This window comes from Diadema antillarum, unplaced genomic scaffold, assembly GCF_040938485.1.
Source record: "Diadema antillarum isolate AM-2024a unplaced genomic scaffold, OU_Dant_1.0 scf00000112, whole genome shotgun sequence".
NCBI classification, from domain to species: Eukaryota; Metazoa; Echinodermata; class Echinoidea; order Diadematoida; family Diadematidae; genus Diadema; species Diadema antillarum.
In genome coordinates, this window is record NW_027271001.1 from 619,562 (window position 1) to 643,280 (window position 23,719).

General features: G+C 37.3%; 1 protein-coding gene across 1 annotated transcript; it reads right to left on the reverse strand.

Annotated features, from left to right (window-relative positions):
* Positions 1-11,103: 11,103 nt before the first annotated feature.
* Positions 11,104-23,451, reverse strand: LOC139719550 (uncharacterized). The gene is made up of 6 exons (XM_071630963.1): positions 23,379-23,451; positions 21,173-21,472; positions 19,552-19,893; positions 12,846-12,971; positions 12,353-12,430; positions 11,104-11,876 (listed from the first exon to the last, which is right to left on the reverse strand). Exons 1-6 carry the CDS (start codon positions 23,449-23,451, stop codon positions 11,239-11,241), a joined length of 1,557 nt encoding a protein of 518 aa, XP_071487064.1. The 3' UTR covers positions 11,104-11,238.
* Positions 23,452-23,719: the final 268 nt, after the last annotated feature.

Below are 23,719 nucleotides of genomic sequence, written 5' to 3' on the forward strand. Positions count from 1 at the left end.
GATATTCAGCAAAGACAGTTATGTTTTGAGGTTATCGCTTTTGATTGCAAAAACAGAAAAATATTATTCAAATAAATTCATGTCATAAAATGTCAAATGTCAAATAATATCATGTCACTGTGATTTGACAAACAAACAGACAAACACTTTGTGAACTTATACCGTATGCCCCCCACCCCCCAAAAAAAAAATACAACGGGACCCTCCGCAATGACATCTTTAAAAATAGTGAATCAATCCAAATAAAAATTCAGGGTATGAAACTATAACTCATTGTCCACATCTTATGAGGAATTTTGTAGAGGATGTCGAGAATGTATTCCATCCAAGTTATGTCTATTGTATTCACACACAAAAGCATCGCAGTGCTAAACTTGGAAGAATCAGACTCATGACATGCTTTACAACTTTTCACATTTCTCTGTGACCGCTTAATTGAATGAGTTTTTTTTTTTCAAAATAGAGCTAAGATGTTATATCTTAAGACCCTGAAGTAGCATTTAGACAATTTAATCATATTGGGTATTATCATTGCGAAAATTTGAATGTTTTTTTTTTTTGGGGGGGGGGGGGGGCATACTGTATAGCACATTGAAATCGAGCACTTGCACTCACGTACCTCCACGGCATGTGTTATCCTCCAAATTATGCGAACCTTGACATCTCTGAAGACAATATATTTGACTTCCTTCCACTCAAATAAACGTTTACCCTGGGTAACTTGTTAATTTTAGTGAAGCAATTAACCTAGATTTGCCTATATATTTACAGCTAAGATTAACATGTCATCATTTGTTTAGTCTTTTCTTTTATTGATCAGTCATTGCTTATTGGCACACCACACGTGTGTGTCCGTGCCTCTGTTGTCTTACGATGCCCTAGCAGTCCTTTTTTTTCTCCAAGAAAAATAAATGAATATGAAATAAATACTAAAATAGATAAATATATAAATAAATAAATAAATAAATAGATAAAATGTGAACAATGTTCGTTTCCTGGGAATAATAGAACAGCGGCATTACCACATCACCCCATCTATAGGGATCTTATCCCACCCCCACATTCTCTTCTCTCTCTCACTCTCTCTCTCTCTCCCTCTCTCTGTCTCTCTTTCTCTCCCTCTCTCTCTCTCTCCACGTTGCGCACTGTTTGTGTCAAAGCAGAAATTTAATACCGATAATCAAACTTATCGTAGGGAAACGTGTGTATCATCAGAAAATTGGAAATGGTAACCCGTGTTCTTTCCCATTGGTGCATGGTGGCAGTCACGTAGTCATTGTTGATTATCATATTCACCGTGCTCAAATGATTATGTTACGTAACACTAAATGACATTATCATAGGTTATTGAAAGTACCAGAAATATTATACTCTCCTTTATACATAGAGCAAAATGAGTGTACAGACCCAGTCAATTTTGATTGACTTGATTTTATTTCTGAGTTTCTTTTTCATGCATAAATGACATACGAAGTCAACTGAACGAACTAGAGGAGATTGATAACAGTATAATCTGAATCTGGCAGTTAAAACAAATAAATGATAAATTCAGATATCCAACATGTTTTTTAACACAATGCAAAACAAAAACAAACAAGCATTATTTTATGTATATATCATATTACGCAAACATATGATCTCGTATATCTGTCGTTCAAAGAAAAATTAAGCAACTCTTGATGTACAGAAATTCAGGAGACCACCACCACAAGCAAACGCTTGACGAGGACAATGGCCTCAGGATACGTCTAAACAATACGACATTGTAAGAAGAATGATAAAAGTCACCACTCACTGAGTGACGATAAAGAGAAAGGGAGGGAAGAATTGTCCTGAAAGAAAATAAATGAATAAACAAATGAATAAATAAATAAATAAATAAATAAATAAAAATGTGCACAATTTTCATTTCCTGGGAACAATAGTACAGCGACCCTACCACATCACCGCATCTATAGGGATCTTATCCCTCCTACTCCCCCCACATTCTCTTCTCTCTCGCTCTCTCTCTGTCTTTCTCTCTCTCTCTCTCTCTCTCTCTCTCTCTCCACGTTGCGCACTGTTTGTGTCATAGCAGAAATTTAATACCGGTAATCAAACTTATCGTAGAGAAACGTGTGTATCACCAGAAAAGTAAAGACTGTGTAAAACCCATCCGGCTAAGGATTGTATTTCGGAAGTGATTATCTTTATTTTTTCATACATTTTCTCTTGCAAGAAAAGCGTCTAAACCTATTCTTTTGTCAATACATTAAGTGTCATAATGCTGAGGAGGACTAGAGTTGCAAACATTGTTTAATCAATGTTAAACAGAATGAGGTTCATTTGCAAAGGAAGTACAGCCGACAAATAAATCACACATACCAGGTTCTTTTTCATTTTTGAAGAAGGAATGATACATGCCTAACCACACTAAATAACTCATATCAACTATATAATCAAAGACTACATTACCTGGCACGATGATGCTGAGGCGACAGCTGTTGAGAGGAAACTATCTGGCAAGTAGGGGGAGAACAGACTGAACTTCGAAAGACGTGGCATAGCACACACCCATTGGGCAAGGTCTCCTCCCATCGAGGACTGATTTAGTAAATCAGTATCACTGTCGTAAAAAGCTAAGGTCAGATCTTCAATCTAAGGGGGAGGGGGAAGCAAATTAAGATATTGTGGAAACTTACAGGCGAAGAAATAATGAAATCATGTGAAAATTGTGAGAAGGAATAATCGAAGACGAAGCGAAGAGACCAATGTAAAGGTGGATAGAATGCTGCTGTATCCTATTCTATAGGAACGGATGCTCGTGGCAGTGGGAATGGCAACCCGACTTCTTTCACATCGGTGCATGGTGGTAGTCACGTGGTCATTGTTGATCACCACATTAACCATGCTCACATGATTACATGACACGATAAGACTAAATGACATTATCAGGTTATTGAAAGGAGCAGAAATATGTACTCTCCTTTGTACATAGCAAAAAGAGTATACAGACTCAGCCAATTTTCATTGTTTTGATTTGATTTCTGATTTTTTTTGGTACATAAATGGAATACGAAGTTAGTTGAACGAACTAATTGATCACAGTATAATTCTAATCTGACAGTTAAAACAAATAAATGATTAATTCAGATACCCAACATTTTTTTCTAACACAATGCAAAATGAAAACAAGCAAGCATTATTTTATGCATATATATTTATCCAAACATAGGATCCCGTATATCTGTCGATCAAAGAAAACTTAAGCAACGCTTGATGTACAGAAATTCAGGAGACCGTCACCACAAGCAAACGCTTGACGAGGACAATGACCTGAGAAATGATAGTCTAAACAATACGACGAACATTGTAGGAATAATCATAAAAGTCACCACTGACTGAGTGGCGATAAAGAGAGAGGGAGGGAAGAATGAGGGTAAAAAATAAAAAGGGAAAAAAAGTGCAAATTTGAAGTGTTTGCATGAAAATGAGATGAGTCAGTGGCTCAGGAAAACTATCCCGTTACACCTTTTTCCCATTATGCCCTCCATGGTCATTATAGTTAAAGACAGTCCTTACTTTTGTTTGGATTTTTTTTTTTTTTTTTGGGGGGGGGGTTTCATCTTAATTTCTTGGTCAGGTTCTCATCAATATTGACAGATTCATATAAACAGCATGGACAGAACTGAGTAAAATTGTTCATGAGTAAAGATGGCTCTAGTGGACCAACAAGGGCAGGACCCAACGGAACAAAATGGTCGTGCAAACTCTTCTTTCACAATCACAAGAGGACTTAGTAAAATCAAGTGATATTGTATGAAGACATTAATAGAAGTATTAAACAGAGTTAACAGTGACCCAACAACAACAAATATGATGCGAATTGTCCAACTGTGTTCACTACTGCACCCAAAATGGACGTGCAACAATTTAGAAACGTAGAATTTGTATCTACTATCACTGTTTTAGGAATAGATATTTCGTACTCTTTTCACGACCGGAAGGCGCAATTAAAGATAATTTTGATGAGTATCAAATCACAATTGCATATTTGGAGATCTATAGAGACATTTCCCTTTATGGGAAAATATAGATTGTTAAGACTTATGCATTATAACAAACGTACACAGCTAGAAAACTGACCAGAAATGAATATTATTTATCAGTAGAAAATTTATTTGATCGGGATTCCATCGGGATTAGAACCCAAAGTTGAATTATTGAGAAACTTATTTCGTCGGAAAATTTACACTAAAAATTCTAACCCAACTGTACTGATTATTTCTTTGAAGAAACTCTAGATATCGCACATTGAGAAACGTAATATAGCGACTATTCTAAAGCGTATTTCGGGTAGAATTGGTTTTGTTACCGTAATATTTTATTTACAACTTTTTCTTGTATTCAAAACGCACGTTCAGACGTTCAGAACCGCAACATGCAATCACATAGATCTTATGTCGCGTAGACAACAAAATGGTAGAGTTTATTACTATCGCATATTGAGATTGGTGCAATTCTGACAAAAGTGTCAATAATATTATTCTGGATGAAACTGACCTCGTCACGCTATCAGCCTATTTTAAGGATTTGAGTTAAAAAAAGGGTTATGTCTCGGTGATGGTGATTTTTTTTTAATGCTTCCCTCAAGGAGTGATTCAGGCTAAAAATAAGTCACCCGCTAGACTATGGGAACGGTAGCCCGACCCGATTATGTTACGATGATAATGATTTAATTGAAAGCAGCAAAAGGTAGTCTCATTTATACAAAGCTATATAGAGCGAAAGGAGTATACTGACCCTGTCAGCTGAGTCAGAGGCTCAAGGAAATTATCAATCTTGCCCATTATTCCACTCCATGGTCATTATACTTAATGACAGTGTTGTTGTTGTTGGTTTTTTTTTTTTTGGTTTTTTAGGTGGGGGGGGGGGGGGTCAAGTTGTGATCAATATTGTCACGGTCATATGAACAGCATGCTCACAGAATGAGTAAAATTCTTCAAAGAGCAAGGTTCCCACCACACACAATTGTATTTATCAGTTATGAATGTAATGTACTCGGGATTTCATTTGATTTTGTGCCATGTAAATGCTATTTGTATATACTTATATACTTATAATTTATGTGTTACTTTGTCATGGAAGGATGTTGTAGGCACAACATTGTATGGTTTGTGTGGAAACTTAATAAATGAAGTGAAATGGAATGAAATGAGAAATGACCTTTCAGTGGACTGACAAGGGCAAGTCCCAATGGGACGAAATGATGGTTCAAATCTTCGTCCACACTCACAAAAATAGTAAAATAAAAAAAAGATAATGTAAAGAACAGAGTTATTGGTTGCCCAACCTGTTTTCTAGGTGAGGATGGGTATGTTCGTAGCAGTAAATGACCATTAACATGACAGCATTAGAATGTAGCCATCACGTAAAATAAAGATAGAATACTACCTGATGTATTGTGTAGCGTCATGGAAAGCATACCCAATTATGCAGTGCCCCAATTGAGTTGATAACAGAAAGAAAAAAAAAATGTTGGATGCAACAATAAGAAGGTCAATAGTGTTTTTCAAAAGAAAATGATATAAACTCCCAAAGCAAGTAACAGATGCATCCCAGGAATAAAGCAATCATGAGGTAATACTCCTAATTTTTCTCCTAGCACTACATCTGCACGAATGGTCTCTACAGAACATTCCTCCACACAATGGTGACCTTACGTTTCACATTGATCACTTCTATGAGTATGGTTCATTATAACACCCAAACTTGGAAAAAGTGCAATTTGTCATTGTTGACTTTAAGTTCATGTGCTCAGTCATGCATGATGTTTGTGAGAATAATCAGGTATCAATGGAAAGAAGACGAGTTTCCCTATCCTCACAACCAACATCGCGCTTTCCATTACTGACGATTAGAAAATAGAAGCCCTTCAAATTTGGATTACGTTTTCTTTTTTGATACGCACTGTGGAGGAAAACAAGATCGTGATTTCAATATCAAGCTTATAGTTGACGTTTGAAGATGTAAGGATGGCATGTGCGACTTTTAATTGATCAAAATTTGTTATTGCAGCCTTTTTTGTGTTGTCTGGTGTGTCTCTAGATTGTTATGATTGCATCATCAAAGTTTACCATGCAATTTTTCTTTTTCTTTTGACGTGTTGGAGAGTTTGCACCAAATAACGGGATATCCCTCTCCGTAGTGGTGACGTAACGGCGAGAGAGAAATCCCCTCATATTGAACGAACTTTCTGACCTGCAAAATATTCGTGTTTGGCGATCTTCCCTTGGTGTGTATGGTATTCTTCACTGTATAAACACGTTGTAGGAAAGGGTTTGGGTGGGCAGCAGCAATACTGTGCCACTACAGTCAAACCGCTTTTCCCTGGCTTTGAACCCGAGTGCTTCTTGTACTCCAGTAAAACAATAAAAAACAAAAAACCCAAAAAACAAATTAATAAATAAGATAAATAAAAAGAATAAAAATCACGGTCGTCCTCGGCAAATCGCCAGGCTTCCGTTAACTAAAGATACATTCGTAGGTGAATTAAACTTCTTTCTCAGGTGAATCTTCAGGCCATAATACTTTTGAAATCGTGAACGGACGTTTCACGGCTTTCCCGTACAACAATTCGAAGAAGATATATACTGTATATATATAAATATATATATATATATATATATATATATATATATATATACATACATACATGGAGTTGGCCAAAAATACATTACCAGTCTATTTCTTAATTTGAAGAGTTTGTTCGCAAAAACCGATAAGTCCATTTTGGAAGATTTTGAAGTATGGTCTCTGTCATAAAGTACAAAATAAAACCTTTTGAACGATATATTGGTCACTACGTATAAAGGTATATTTTTGAAGTTATGGTAAAAGAACCAAAAATTTTCTTATTATTCTCTTTATTTTTCTTGACCTTTAATCGCAAATATCTCCATTTGGCAAATATGGACTTATCGGTTTTTGCAAACAAACTCTTCATTTCTTCGTGGAGCCAATACGTGAATTCTCAAGATGTTTATATCATATATATATATATATATATATATATATATATATATAGCATAGTGCGAGAATAATAATGATAAATAATGAAGGAGTTACACTGGTGCTGAATGGTCGAGACCCCTTCTCGCACTGTATTATATATAAATTATGTTATCATGCCCCTTCTCTCTTCATCTTTTGTGAATTAGTGAAAACCATCGGATTATAATACCACAATGACTCAGAAAATGTGTTCATTAAGTTGACGACATGGTATAAAGGTCTATATCCGTGCCGAGAGTGGTTTACTGTTAGGCAATTTGTTCAGTATGATTCAACCTAAATTTATCATTGGGCAAGTTTGAACTGAGGAACGCGATATAACATGTGGCGATTTAATAGTTATTTTACATCTCATATAGCGGCATTCTTGTAAATAACCGGGTATAATGAAAATAGATACATTTGATGTTACAGTTTTCTCAATCCCCCCCCCATAAAAAAAGTCCGTCAGATCAGCACATCAGCATTTCATGATCACAGGAATGTTTTTATTGCAGTATTTATACAAACTCCATATGAATCGTTGGGTGCTAACACGGGATTGTGATCTATCTGCTGAGCGTATGCAGCAAGGAACGGGGGCAGTCCAGCTTGATTTCGCAGGGCTGTTTATTCGTAGCGGCCGAAGGACGAATTGTTTATACGGCTAGTCAAAATGCATTGCTCTGTAGCCAGGCTAGGTGACTTTCGTCATTATTATGCTCAAAATAATCTTCTTAATTCTCGGTTATTTTTTTTTTTTCATATTAACTAGTTTACCAATGAGATATGACTGGACATTATATATCTAAGATGAACATCTCAAATAAGAGATCATGCTGTAGGGCATCAAATACAAGTTGACCCTGGTTTCACTCAAACTTGCATTAGATTTAGATCACATTATGTTCTCCGTGACGACTGCATAAGAACCTGGATAATGATCTTCCCTCTTAAGCCTTAATTTCACAGTGATAATGGTCACAAGAGGTATTTTAAAATACCTACGATATTGTCCATACCAGTTTATTGTATTTTTAGATATAACTTTGTTTCTCTGCTTGAGAAACTTTCCCTGCAGTAAAACAGTATTTTCTCTTTATGTTTTCATATTTCCCTTTATAATTCCAAGTAAAATAACATTGAAAACTTGTTTTTTCTCTGTATAAAATAAAGAGGCAAAGAAAAACCGTTTAACTGTTTAGTATGTTATCATCCAATTAATACATTGCCTCTTTGAAATAACTTAAGTATCATTCCATCTGCAATCTGTACATAATAGCATAAATTATTATTATTATTATTTTTTTTTTTTTTTGGTGAACTGTGGTGAAAAGCTCTTACCTGACAGTTCGAAGCCTCATCGCCTAGGATCTTATAGAAGTCCGGGTAAAATTGTGAGTCCCGTATTGCTACTTTACGCAGTACACTGCTCGAACACACGCTCTCCGCCAAGTCACGTGACACAGTTCTTCCGCATTTCAATAATAGCATATCTAGAGATTGCTGATAGAACGAACATGAATTGACAGTAAAGGAAAGTAATTATCCACATGAAGAATGTGGTTGATAAAAGTACACGCAGTTGATTGGAGGTTTGAAGCTCAGAACAAAAGGGATCATTATTTTGATACACGTTCGATTCATATCGTAATATCATTTATCACCACTCTGAAGGGAATAATTCATTCTCATTTTGATATAGTATGAGAAATAGCAGAGGGACGATGAATATGACTTCATCCATGCTCGTGTTTTGTGCCCTAAACAGGTGTATGCCCAAAATAAATAATCATGTACTTTACACGATACTCAGTTTGACGTCTCCTTTCGATACATGGCGTCTTTAGTATAATCAAAGTTCAACGATTACTTCAAGGGGCATTTTGACAACTGTAACTGTAGCGAATCGATCTGATTTTATTCGACCATGAAACTGTTCTATTTTCTCCGTAGAGTCCAATCATTTTGCCATAAGAACAATAAAGAACATATTGCTTGACTCATCATAACTATTGTATTTGTTCTAAATGTCACAAGGAAAAATCTATATACAATTTACCAAAAGACACGTTCTGATTGATTACATAATACAAGTGCATAAATTAAGTGACATGGTGATTAAGATTTAAAACACACACCAAGTCATCATAAGATTAACTGTATCATAGGAAGGAGACAATTATTTTACACTAACAATACTTAACTAGATATCACACTTTTACAAGATTTTGCATTTCAGAACGATTTATCCAATCATAGAGCACCTGGTCATGTCTAAACCCTATAAAGCCCAGGGGGCACCCATAAACTGACAACCATATCAGTCAGAGTTTGCATCTTTTTTCTGTTCCCATTTCATTTAACAGCATTACAGTGTATGAAATGGGTGTTTCTTGGCTGAAATTTATTGAAGGAGCAAAATTTGAAGTAATTATGGTTCTGGAAAGTTTTTCTTATTATTTCCTTTGTTTTTATGTGACAAAGGCATAAAACAATAGATATGATATGATTGAAAAAAATAATATTTTCTAAAGATTGCCCTTATATTTTGAGTTATTTTGATTCCTTCACCCAAGTTATGCCTCTTATGTCATTAGTTTATCATATTATCAATTTGCAATCTCAAAATTCCAGTATTATGCAAATATGAAATGTCATAACTGCACATGTACCCATCCCAAACATTTCATCTCAGGTCTCACAATGTATCACTATGTTGATATGAATAGCACCCCCATGTGGTGACCTTGAGAAATTTCAACCATAACAAATAATAAAATTCTACTTGGCTATCATTTGTGGCAAATATAAAAATGATTGGTCTATAGTAAGACATAATGGGGATAAAGAAATTACATAGAAAAATCAAGTTTTTAGCATATTTCCTATGTATGTCTTTATATTTTGGTAAATAGCGCCCTCCATGGGTAACCTTGTGAAAATTCAAATGTACAGTCATGTAGAGTATGAGTTACTCTACCCACATGCCAAATATGATGATGATACAGCAAATAATAAAAAAGTTATATAGGGGGGGGGGGCACAATGTGCCCACCTTCCCCCTTGGGCCTGCGAGGGGTCAAAATAGCTTGGGCTTAATAGGGTTAAAACCAACTTTGAGCAAAGCTGTTGAGGTTGTAGATTATACACTCAAGTTCACACAGGGAAAGACGCACACATAAGCACAGAATGTTATTATTGTTCTGCACAACAATTTCTGAAATATTTCAAATCATTATTCAAGCTGTGTCACTCACCACTTGGTTCTTTCGCACAATGGACACCACTCCTGACACTGTGTGTTGTGGTGAATCGTATAGTCTGTATTCAGCCCATCGTTCTCCCACTGCTCTGGTGGCCTCCTCAGTATGACATTCAAACGCAACCTCAACACAGAAATTACATTTACCACCCTCTTTGTTAACGGAGGAATGAAATGAGAAATTACTGGTATCACAGTTTATCAAGCCTTTGATGATATCAAGGCCAAGCTCATTCCCTGAAGCTGAGGCGAAGTAGAGTACGTAGCGGAACTCCTCAGGTCGACGAAGAAGTTTCTTTTTCACCTTTTTGTACTTGGTGCGATTCTTGGTGAATAAATACCCAATATATACCCCTGCAACGTATTCTTGAAACAGTTTGTGGGGAAAAGAAACAGTTGACTCAACCAAAGATGAAATGTTAAAATTGCGTCGACGCTCCCTTGTAACGACGTCTCTTTCTAGAGTCAGAACTCCCACTCTGCAGCATGTTTTCATGGCTTTCAAACACTTTCTGAATTTGTTTTCAGGAAATGAAAGAGTTCTGTCCAATAAACCGTTAAGCGCTATCTCGCCTATTTCTTGAATTGCAATTTCAGCTTCATTCAAATGCTCAACAATGCTCTGATTCTGTAAATTTCCACAGGCCTTTGATGCGTAATGTTCTTTCAGAAAAGATATCATCTCAGAAAATATCATGGAGAAAGTTTGCAAAGTTTGCATTTCTGTTCGTCTCTCTTCACTGAAGTCTTTCCACATCAGACAAAGCATCGCACAGCAGATAGGAAATGGAGCCATATTTGACTGGATGACATTATTTTCCTCCATAAAACTGATCAAGCTTTCTGCAAGATTGTCTTTCTCCACGATCCGAAAGTACTTCCTAATGTAAGTTGATAAATTCTCCTTATTAAATCCATCGACGCTAAGAATAGTGTAAGCGTCAGCAATAGCCGTGTCCATCATGAACTCGTGTGTTCTCCATGGACGTGTGGTCACAATTACGTTGCATGACTTTTGAATATTGCTGTATTCCCAAAATGCGAATGACCTCACTGCTGTCAATTTCACTTAATTTCCCGTTAAACTCATCAAACCCATCAAGTATAATGAGGACTCTATTTTGATTTCTTGTAATGTAATCATGTATTTGGTTCATTTTTGCTGTATTTGAATCAGAGAGATATGTTTTTACAATACTACCAATACTTTTTTTGTTGGTTACATCTCGAAGAGGTATTAATAGCACCATGTCCAGATCCTGGAGAATCCGTCCCTGGCACCAGTCCCAGGCAATCTTAGCGCAAAGTGTTGTTTTCCCAACACCTCCCTCACCTTGTATCAGAAGCCGCTTTGAAAGGTTTCCATTTTCATCGTTGGTCAGAAGATCGTCGTATGTTATTGGTGTCTTACACTTGCTATTTCGGTCTATGATACTTATATTCGTATAAATTTCATCTAATTCAACACGCTCCATAAAGTTGAGTGGATCCACCGTGACCTTGCGTCGTGTCACACTGTAATATGCCTTCAGGTCTTCCTTGCATTGCTGTACTTGTTCCTTAGTAAGCGATGATGGTTCTTGGAAGAGAAACCAAAAGGTAGAAAAAGTAAAGACACAAAAATCATTACTGTACATATGAATGTATATAGATACCCGCACACAAAAAGATAGGCCTATTTTTCATACATGGCAGATAGACAGAGAGAGAGAGAGAGAGAGAGAGAGAGGGGGGTGGGAGATGAAAAAATATGGCCTGGAATATAATGAATCATTGATACAAAAGTGTAAACGATAAGTGCTGATAGAGGATAACATTACAAGGCACTCAATCCTGCAAAGTGAAACGAAATCATATAATTATTTCTTTCTAACTGCATTACATGACACAACTGTATTATGTAAAATAAAATGGCGAATGTGGTTAAAAGTATGAGATGTAATCTTGAAAATAAAAAAAATTACTGTGCATAACGTAATAATGCACATCACATATAAAAAACAACACACGAATAAGATTGTGGTTATCTGCATATATACATTCTGTATTTCTTACCCAACATTAATTCTTCTTCCTCCTCGTGAAATATTTCTAGTAAGTTTGGTCTTCGCCAGCAGGGGTTCCAGCCACATCCTGAAATATGTCACCAACAACAGAGCATCACTATCAATGATCGTTTTCATATAGAATTATATTCTGGGCGCGATATTTTCCACAACGTTTTCGTTTCTCCTCTTTTCATACCAACATTTTCAGGCCATCATCATGTCAAGAATATGCTTATGACATACCGTTCGTTTTTCCCTTTACGAATATTTCTTTTATTTGGCGTAGATTAATCATCCTCGGTTTTAGATTTGCAGCTGCAAGTCATGTGTACACGTCGGGATATTCGGTGGTCTGTACTTATGTTATTTTGGTATTAGAATGATGAAAAATGCAAAGAATAAAACCAAAGAAATACAAACCCAAGCACACACACACACACACACACACACGCATTCACTAATAAATACAAATAGAAAACCTTACAAAAATAGACAGACACCTTTTCGCGGTAGGTAGTCCGGATGTTTGTGTTGAAGATACTTTCCAACAAGGAGAAATAGGATGACTATGGCAACAGGCACACAAATGGTGAGTCCGATGATGAGACCCAAATTACTATGTTTCCCTGAAATTTGATAAATACACAAATTAAACACTCATTCACTTAAAACTCCATTATCAAGAGATTACATATAGTAGAGGCTACTATGTAATCCCGTGAGATTTTCGTGCCAAAATTGATTTTTTTCGCTAACTTTGTCAATTTGGGGGTGCTGAATCCAAAAAACTTTGGTTCCATTTTTTCTGACCACGTCTTCAGCTGCCATTTTGAATTTCAAAATGGCCGCCCTTGCAGATTGTATTTTGACCCATATTTCATAGAGTGAGCATTGTAGAAGCTTAAAATTTGGTGCAAAATGCATGGGTGTGATGTCAGACACTCTGATAAATCTCTGTCTGATATTGTGGATTGTTTTGATACAATTTGTAGGCTGCCATTTTGAATTTCAAAATGGCTGCCATAGCAAGCTGTATTTTTACCCATGTCTCATAAAGTGAGCATTGTAGAAACCTCAAACTTGGTGCAAAATACATCGTTATAATGTCAAACACTCTGATATATCATTTTCTGATATTGTGGATTGCTTTGTAGAGTTTGTAGGCCGCCATCTTGAAATTCAAAATGGCCGCCATAGCGTTTTTACCCATATCTCAGTTTGCAATTATTGTAGAAGCATCAAATTTTTAAGAATGCACATGCTTGTGGTGTCCAATGGTCCAGCACAGCTGTTTCCTAATTGTGGATCATTAGATAGACCACCATGTTGAAATTCAAGATGGCTGCCAAAGAAAACATCATTATAATACTGTGGTAAGCGCCTTAGATGAATGTGCCAAAATTGTCCTAGTTAGACTGAATTTATTTCCAGTTCACGCAGAATGACAGCCATCTCTCTATTCAAAATGGCCGCCATAAATTCAAAATGTAAGGATGAGGTTCTAATTACGTCATCAAGAGATGCTGAGGGGCAAGAACTGCGTAAGGGGGGAGGGGGCATACCACTGTCCGATAGTGTGGGCAAGCGTGTAAGCGTTACATCCCATATAGCCAGGCGGGTATGCGGTTTGCAAATTGCGCGCTAAAACGGTTCGTTTTTGCCTCTCGGGCAACACGTTATTTTGCGTTGTGGAACCTCGTTAATGATTATATTTAATCCCAATCAATGAATATTTGTATAAAAGCAAGCATTGATGCAATTGAAGGTGATCTTAAAAAACTTGATCCTGCCTCAAGAGAATGAAGACAAACGAGGAAAAGTCTCGCAATGGCAAGAAATGCTATGGTCACCCTACCAGGCATCCCATTCACAAGCTTGTTTGTGGGCCATAAACTGAAACACTTAAGGTTTGATAGATATAATTATTTTTGGAATAACACAGAATGAAGAAGGAATAAGTAGGCTTTTCCTGATTGCCCTTGAGTGGGTCATCTTCAATTATCAAGACTTCCAAGATGTTTATTGCTGTACAGCCAATTATTCTAAAACTACAAAGGAGTAATGATAGCTCAGTTCTGTGGCGCTTGCATCCATCAGAATTCCTCCACAACTTAGAAGATCATCACACGAGGGTAATGTAAGAAATTGACACTGCCTTGAAGCTAATAAATGTGGTGTTTGGCAGTCAGGTATCAGAAACATTCAAGGGAGATACTCTAGAAAGAGATGAAAAGGGCAGTTTTAATGTTTTGTACTAAGAATTTGTATCTGCGAGAATTAGAATATATTAATCTCTGGAATATTGTGAGAAAGGCCAGACATTCAGCTCGTGCGAAAAAAAAAAATACACCATGTAAGATTGGATCCAAAGTCATTAAGCTTAAGGGATCGCAAATTCTTCATAACATTTCTACTGGTTCTACAACCTGATACATGTAGACCTGTCATTATCCGGTCATTGCTGAACGATACAATTATTGAAAGGTATAAGTTCTAAGCAATTCCACAATCACTCTTCATCTCATTGTTTTATGGCCTTCTCCTCATTCCCCCTATTAAAGGTTCATTTTTCCTACCCATGAATGCCTTAGAAACTCACAAAACTGAGCCAAATAATAAGCCTGAAAGTTGAAATACTGAGCAGTCAATTCCATCTGACACAGAGACCATGGAAAGAAAAAAAAAGAGTTCATCAAAGATACCATGGGAGTTACTGTCACCCGTCACTCACAAGAGATAGCCTCATTCCATTGTATGTATTAGAGCAACGAGAAAATCAGAGATATTGATGATTATTACGTAGACTCTAATATTTCAATTATCCTGATGGATCTTGTAGGTTTGCTTCACTTACTGCATTGCATGTTGTCTGCTCCATCACTGGAAAAGGAAATGATAAAGGTACAATTAACAATTTTGAGAGATTATGCTCTGCAGTTTGTTGCGAAAAAACAGGAACAGCTAAAGGTCTGCTTTTTAATGCCTTTCATGGTGCTGGCTGAAGTTGAAAATTTGAGGATGTCTCCAAGAGCAGATGGACCAAGAAGTATCTAAACCTTGAATCATGCAGAATGTGCTATGACACAGTCCGTGCCTTCCAGAAGTTTGGCGTGGATGACTTCAACCAGGACAATTTCCCGCTTTACCCTCGTTGACGATATAACCAGAGAACGAACCTCGTAAACTCTCACAACCTAATTTGTGCCTCTAATACATATAAATATGATATATTAGATTGTAGATATTTCGAAAGGGTATGCATAAATTGTTCAATTATTATAAAATGCTTCGAACTTCCTACATCAACGGTAGTCACAGAATTCATTATCATGCTCAAAAGCAAGAAATGCAAAAGTCATTATTTCTGGAAGAATTTAGAACTAATTCTCCCCTGTGTACAGCTTTAGAGTGCTGTTTCTAAACATGTGCAGGGAATGAGCCTAGAAAACATTTAATTATCTAAGTGACTATCCCATGAATTGTTAGAGTATATAGGGCTAATATTGTAAGTTCTTACAACCAAATCGTCTAAATGGGGCATTATTTAGTCAGTCAGACACAGTTATTGAGAGGGTTTTTTTTGAAAGTCATTTGTTTTTAACATCAAAATCACATGATTTCCCATTCACAAATTTTACCCAAATGCTATGCTTTTAAAGGAATGTTTCACATGGCAGCATTTTTGCATTTCAACACAACAGTGTACCTACAGGACAGGAAACACTTGAAGTGATTGACTTATACATGAGTGTTTCACCATGCTTGGGTTTGCAGTTTAAAGATCTTACAGCACCAAATATGGTCGAAATACATCTTGAATTTCAAGAGTGGCGACCAATACAAATAATCCATTATTACAGAATGTATAGGCCCTATGTGTGTGTGTGTTTAAAGAATGTACACTGTAAGCCACCATAAACATTGATATGTCTAAAGTTGCTTGTAACCAGAGATATTAGCTGAAAAGCAGCCATTTTGAATTTTAAAAAGGCAGCCTTGAAAGTTAGGCCTATCTGCAATTTTAGGGAGGGGAAAAGTGCATCTTAATGTTCAACATTATGAGCCCGGTTTATGCCCGAAATGTGAACTGTCTGTATTGCGTACAACATGAGATATGGGTCAAAATATCAATTCTGGTATGGCGGCCATTTTGAATTTTAAGATGGCCAACTTTAATATCAAAATGAACCATCGTTCACTCAGAAAAAGATTTTCAGAATGTCTGACAACATACGTATGCTCTCTGCCCCAAATTAGAACCTTACACAATGCATACGATATGAGATACCGGTCCAATTACATTTGTTATGGTAGCCATTTTGAATTTCAAGATGGCCGCTAAGGAAAATGATCCATCATTAAATAAATAAATGTACATATTAGCATGACTGACATGATAAGCATGCTTTTTGCCCCAAATTTATACTCTACATAGTGCTTACAACCTGAGATATGGGTAAAAATATATTTAGCTATGGCGGCCATTTTGAATTTCAAGATGGCTGCCTAAAAATGTATCAAAGCTATCTACAATATTAGAAAATGGTGTATCAGAATGTCTGACATCACAAACATGCTTTTTGCATCAAATCTGAACCTTCTATGATGCTCACATTATGCAATTTGGGTCAAAATACAGTTTGCTATGGCGGCCATTTTGAAATTCAAAATGGCGACTGAAATCGTGGTCGGAAAAAATGGAACCAAAGTTTTTTGGCTTCAGCACCCCCAAATTGACCAAGTTAGCTATAAAAATCAATTTTGGCACGAAAATCTCACGGGACCCAATATTTCGACATAGTAGACTGTACTAATATGAATGTATATACATATTTTTATGTCATGTTCAAAATTATTCATACCCCTGTCAATTTCTCATCATGAATGGCCTTTTTCGACTGTGCACATTGTTGTGCATTCCTGTGAATGTGCTAATCTTTTTCCAGAAGATGTTTCAAGATGTTTCAATTGAATAAATACCCCATTTTCTTGGTCAGATGTTAAAAAAACAACCAAAATAGGATCTTTCAATAACAGTTTGAATAGAAGGAAAGCATGCAAGTCAGTCTCAATTTCTGATCATTCATGGCCAAGAAGAATGAGCTTGGGGAAGACCTCCGGCAACGTCTTTCGCTTGCGCACATAAAAGGGAAGGGGTACAGGGTCATTTCAAAGCAGTATGATGTCCCTGTGGCAATCGTCTATAGTGTAATCAACAAGCACATGAGGCTAAACACTGTTAAAAACCTCTGCGGGCGTGGAAAAAAGCGTAAAATGTCGTCCAAACTTGTGAGGAAACTTTGCCAAGAGGTCAACAACAACCCCGGGACCACAACCAAGGCCCTCCTTGAAATGCTTGACCAGGCAGGGACGAAGGTATCAAGGTCCACCATCGAGCGAATCTTGCACAGAGGATGTCTCCATGGGTGTAGTCCCAGTAAAACACTATTGCTCTAGAAGAAACATCTGGAGAATCTGCTGATGACCTTTGCTATAGGTCATCTGAGGCAAGATCCCAGCTTGTAGTCAGCCATCCTGTGGTAACCGTAAGATGAAATGAAGTCGGAGTTATTTGGCCATGGGGATGCTGTATATGTCTGGAGGAAGAAGCAGGAAGCATGCAAGCCAAATAACACTGTGCCAACCATCAAACATGGTGGTAGAAACATGACGTGGGGCTGCTTTCTTTTCTATTGGCACGGGATACCTCCCAAAAGGTTCTGCGCCAACCATCAAGCATGGTGGTGGAGGCATGCTGCTTTAGGGACACTTCTCCTCCAGTGACACAGGGAAGCTCGTCAAGGTCCAAGGAATCTTGAGAAAGGAGGATTATGTCAGGATCCTTGATGAAAATGTGAAGGGGTCCATTCAGAAACACCACCTTGGGCACACCTGGACGTACCAGCACTAGACAATGACCGATACATACCGCCCAGGCAGTGAAGAAATGGTTCATGCACAATGATGTCAATGTCCCGGAATGACCAATGCAAAGTCCCGATGGAATCTGATCAAGAACTTGTGGCGAGACTTGAAGAGTCCTGATGGAATCCGATCAAGAACGCTGTGGCGAGACTCAAAGATCAGAGTGATGGCTAGGAACCTGACATACCTGACTCACCTTGAGGCTTTTGCCACATAAGAGTGAGCCAGCACCCACAGAAGACATGCAGGAAGCTTGTAGACTTGTACAAGAATCATCTAAAAGTAGCCGTAAAGAACAAGGACTACGATATTGACTGCAAAAGAAAGACATTGGACTCAGTAAGACTAGGGTATGAATAATTTTTAACATGGCAATTCTTGAAAATCCATGATTAGAAGATTCCTGAAGTGAAGAATTTCCGGAACTGTGTATTGTTTTTATTCTGTCACTTGTTGGTCACATATAACTCATGATCAAACTTGGCAAAATGCATTCATTTCATTACCCCCCCCCCAAAAAAAAAAAAAAAAAAAGAAAATTACAAGGGTGTGAATAATTTTGACAACTGTATATATATATATATATATATATATATATATACATATCTGTGTATTGATTGAGTCATCCTACGAGACCGACATCCACGAGCCAAACGGCTTACTAACTCGACATTAAAAAACGGTCCATGAGTCATAAATTACACGGTTCACGAGTCATACGGCCTGCCAGGTCGTTAGGCAGAAAAAAAAAAACCGGTTCACGAGTCCGACACTATGCATGCAAGACCTACAAGTCTGAAGGGCACAAGGCCGAACAAAAACAAGTGCAAAAAAAAAAAAACATGACACAGACGCTGCACGTATCAAGACAAGCGAGGGCTGGACTAAACTCATTGACCTTACTTGCCTAGAAGTGTCGATTACACATGACTCGTGGGCTATAACAGATGATCGTTGCATGATGTCGGACTTGGACGCGAAGCCCTACCATTAGTGACAATTGACGTGACGTGTTTTTCTTTTTTCACTTTTTCAAATTGATTGAACAGGGTTAACATTTTTTTCTTTTTTTTTAACGAGTAAATTAGAGACTAGCATAATGGACATCTGGTTTTTAGGGTTTTTTGTTTTTGGGTGGGGGGAAGGTTACTAACTTGCTCAAAATATGAATTAACGAATGGTACTTCTCCGTGACCAATCTCAATCAGAACATTGGTTTTAAATATCAATTGTATACCAGTGACTATTTAGACACATATAATTGACAACATTTTACGAAACCTGTTGGAGGCAGAATGGTGATTTCTACGGTCGACGTTCCATCCAGCGAGTCACCGGTAGCCACGCACATGAAGGTTTGCTCTGTCCCATGTATAGCTGAAACGGTGATTGTCTCGAACCTCTCGTATGTGCCATCAGAAAGTGTGCTCTGTTGTGAAACCACGGAATTCAGTCTCTTTCCCGACTCCTCTGTCCATAGCATGGAAACGTTAGGTTTGAATCCACTCACGACACACGTAAGATTAAAAGAAGGGGTGTTGGAGGTATATTGGTATGTGCATCGGCTTTGACGAGATTGACTCTTATCAACGCATTCCTCGATTGTATGTCCGGTTGCCATCGCTAGAGCAATACAAAAATTATTTTGAATTGACGTATCATTATATTTTGTATTCCAATCCAGATTTCATTCAGCATTTCCAAATATCTAAAAAGACTTTTGCAGTTTTATTCATGGAAAACAAAACCTTTTTTATTTTATCTTACGGGATTTGCATAATTACAAATGAAACTAGAACCCAAGATTGTTCATTTTGAAGAAAAATGAGAAGTGGCTATCATGAATAGGAAAAAAAGAGAAAGAACTGTCATGTTTGTTTGTTTTATTTCTAATCTGTACGTTATTAGGATGGAATTACTGATATTTAACATGGAAATGTAATATCGAATCACTTTTACCATAGAAAATCAATGAAGTGACAAAGAGTAAGGTAATTAGAAGAAGAGTGACAAAATTAACTTATTTTAATTACCAGAAAAATATTGATAATTAGGCGAATAACGCATTACCTTTTTAATTACATTTTCAATCACACATTATCAAAATATCCATATTAAGTGACTCAGTGCAAGGACTAAAGCAATCAAGTTAAGCAATCAAATTCACGTGATTTCCTGCTTATTTAGGGATCACTTGAATGCTCGAATATTGGTAATTTCTATAGGAACTCCAGAAAGTACAGAAATTAACATAATATTATATCTAAATGAAACAATGTAAAAAACATGCTGAAAGTGCCTCCGTATGTTCCTTTCAAACATTGTTGCTGCATTTTGTCGCCTTTCTACAAATCGCTGCTTAAGGGGAAAATCGAGCATATCTTTATCACAACATTATAACTGACTATTGCTGCGTGTTCACCATGTTTCCGGCGCCCATGGCAGTCAGGTTTCTGGCCACCGTGGACAAAACGTGATGGATGTGTGACAACACGATGGGACGGGATGAACACACGACGGGATGGACACACGTAACAGGCCGTGATTTCCGTGAATGCCGTGTCAAATATTGAAACTGTCAGAAATCTGCCATGGCAGTACCGGTGCTAATGAGAAACCTTTTAAAGTCTCAGTTATCCAACATCATGGCTACAATAGAAATTGTCTGTACTGATTATATCATAAGATACCTGTGACCCCGTGCATGACAGATGATTTAAATTATATTGACAAGGCATTATTTTATCACTTTTGGATTCATTTAGCATGCGTGTGTACGATATATACATGTATATTTTTTTTTTCTATTTAAACTAAATCAGTGGGAGGACTTTCATCTTGTCCAGTCTAGGATCGTCCCCCATTAATATATGACATGGCGAAAAAAGAAAACATTACTTACAACTAATTGTGATGATCGTGGTATTTTCGAAAATTTGGTCATTCTTCAGCAGCACCTGGCAATAGTAACGACCCTCATCTGCCACCTCCAAGTCGGTGAGGACAAGGCTGAAGTTCTTGTCGATATCAAACCGTTCCTCCCTACTCTGAAATTCCCCATCGATGAATGTTGCCTTGGTTGTCCTCTGTTGCTGACCTGAGATTCCCTCCTTGACCCAGAACACTGCGAGAGGGTCCTCCTGGATATTACATGGCAATCGCATGTCTTCTCCTTTCCATCCTTGAACGTTGGGGGCAGTGGCTACCACAAGATACAAATATTAGCAAAGTAGGTTCATGTCCTGCATGCATGACTTACCAAGCTACATACACTAAACTGTCTTCCCAGAGTCACCTCCTCATTGATGCATCCTAGTACCGATCATGGAGCTTCCCTTTCTCTAGAATGACCACTGGAAAACTCAAAGTATTTTGTTGCGCTTTCATTGAGAGTTGTTGCACTATTCTTCCACATACGATTTCTGTGGGTTGAGGCTTTGGATGAGTTCAGTGAAAGATTCAAGGTCGAGCATAGCTTTTTATCCAAGATAATTAACTGGAAATTGTAAACTTGTGACGTTACCTTATTATAGCAACCACCAGTTTAAAATCTATTATACTGGGAATATTCTCTCCATATTTCGAAGTTCATCACAAAACCACGGATTTTACTTATATAACAAACTAGGATGTTGCACTTGCACAATTTTAAATTAACCAACAATAACCTCGATGAGTATTAAACAAATATTGCTGATAAAAATGTACGTGAGCACAAAGTGGAATTGGCATGTAACCCCAACGAGAATCAACGACGTCGTGATTCTCCTTTGAAGCACCACAATAATTGCTGACCAGATAAAATAGAAAGAAAGAAAGAAAGCTTGTATTTATGTGGCTGTTGGAAAGAGAACAGTATTCCATAGTGAGTTCACAATATTATTATGTTCACATAGTCAATTGTTTCACACTGTGGTGTAGTTTTTCACAGAGTGCGTGCATATAGTAATATTTTATAAACTGATGATTCCCAATGTGTTCACAATGCTGAAAATTTGTGTAATTTAACAATGTGCAGAGATTCCACATCTTGTTCACGATTTGTTTCATAACATTCTGTTCTACACTAAGGGACACATTGTCCTTTCCAGCGGGCATGGGCATTGGCACGGGCAATTCATTTATTGGCAGGGGCAATTCGTTCATACAACCTACGTGTAAAATAATTCTCTTTTGTCAAAGGCAGTCTGATGTTCCAATGAAATGATCATGTGAATTAAAAAAAAAAACATTGTGAGTTCATGCCTAGTGGTGACTTTTTTGGAATTGAAAAGTACCGAAGTTAACACACTTAATGTTCATACTACACTGCAAAAAGTCCGGTGTTAAATAGTGAACACCGAGCTGGTGTTAAATTTTCGGTGCTCATTTACGGTGTTAAATTAACACATCCGGGTGTCATTTCCTAATATAAAACTGTTTTTTGAAGAGTTTCTTAGTAACTGCACTTCTTGTTGACTTTTAATTTAAACAAGACGATCAAGTATTTTACATTAAAATACTAGATTTTCGACCAAAATGTGAAAATAAATTTACACCACAGTAACACCAGCTAGTGTGGTCTCTTATTGAAGCTGGACGGGTGTTAAACCATTGATATTAACACCAACAAATATCAAATCAGCACCATGTGGTGTCATTTTTGAATTAACACCAGTACAGTGTCAAAATAACACCAGGTACACTGTCAAATTGACACCACGAAGTGTCAGGTGAACACTTTTCAGCACCATCACAGTGCATTTTCTACACCTGTGGGTGTGGTCCTCTATTGAAGTTTGATCGGTGTTAGATTTAACACCCATGGTGTTAAATCTAACAGCGATGTTTTTACAGTGTACTTTTGTATATTGAGCTGAGAAAACCCCAACTCGGTTTTGTCTTATTTATGACATGTGTTGACTGTAGACTAATATTTAAAAGGTGTCTAAGAAAATAGCGAACAGTAAACAGAGTTCCTTCGTACACAGGGAATCCAGATATTTTCTAAAATCAGTAATTTGTTGGTAGCTTTGTGGTTTTGAACACATTTTATTTGCATCACTCCCCTGGGACTCGACAGTGCTATATTCACTGACTGCACGATCGGGAAATAAAGTTGCGCTTACCTTCTCCAACATGGCCACAGAGCACAGTAATAGCCAATCTTAACAAGAGAACGAGGTCGTATCTTCTATTCATCACACGTAGTCAAAGACTGAGATAGTTCACAAAGAATAAGTTGAACACACTTTTTCGACAGGAATATCCCGAGAGACTGCCAAGTAATCTAGATACAAAATATCACATCTTTTTTTTAGTGATAGCCGAACACACCCCATGTCTTGCACCCTTCCGAGACCAACGGAATTCGTTCGTTGAGTGGGCGCATGGAAATAATGGCGACGCAGCCGTTTGCTAGCTATCAATTGGCAAGATATATCGCATAGCCTAGAGCATTATTGTCGAC

What these genes read in the sequence shown, in the direction of transcription:
- LOC139719550 (XM_071630963.1), bottom strand. Translation starts at nt 23,451, where the DNA reads ATGAATAGAAGATACGACCTCGTTCTCTTGTTAAGATTGGCTATTACT. An exon ending in CACGATCATCACAATTAGTT is followed by an intron (nt 19,894 to 21,172) that starts GTAAGTAATGTT and finishes GTATTGCTCTAG; the next exon opens with CGATGGCAACCGGACATACA. An exon ending in GGAAGAAGAATTAATGTTGG is followed by an intron (nt 11,877 to 12,352) that starts GTAAGAAATACA and finishes TTCTCTTCCAAG; the next exon opens with AACCATCATCGCTTACTAAG.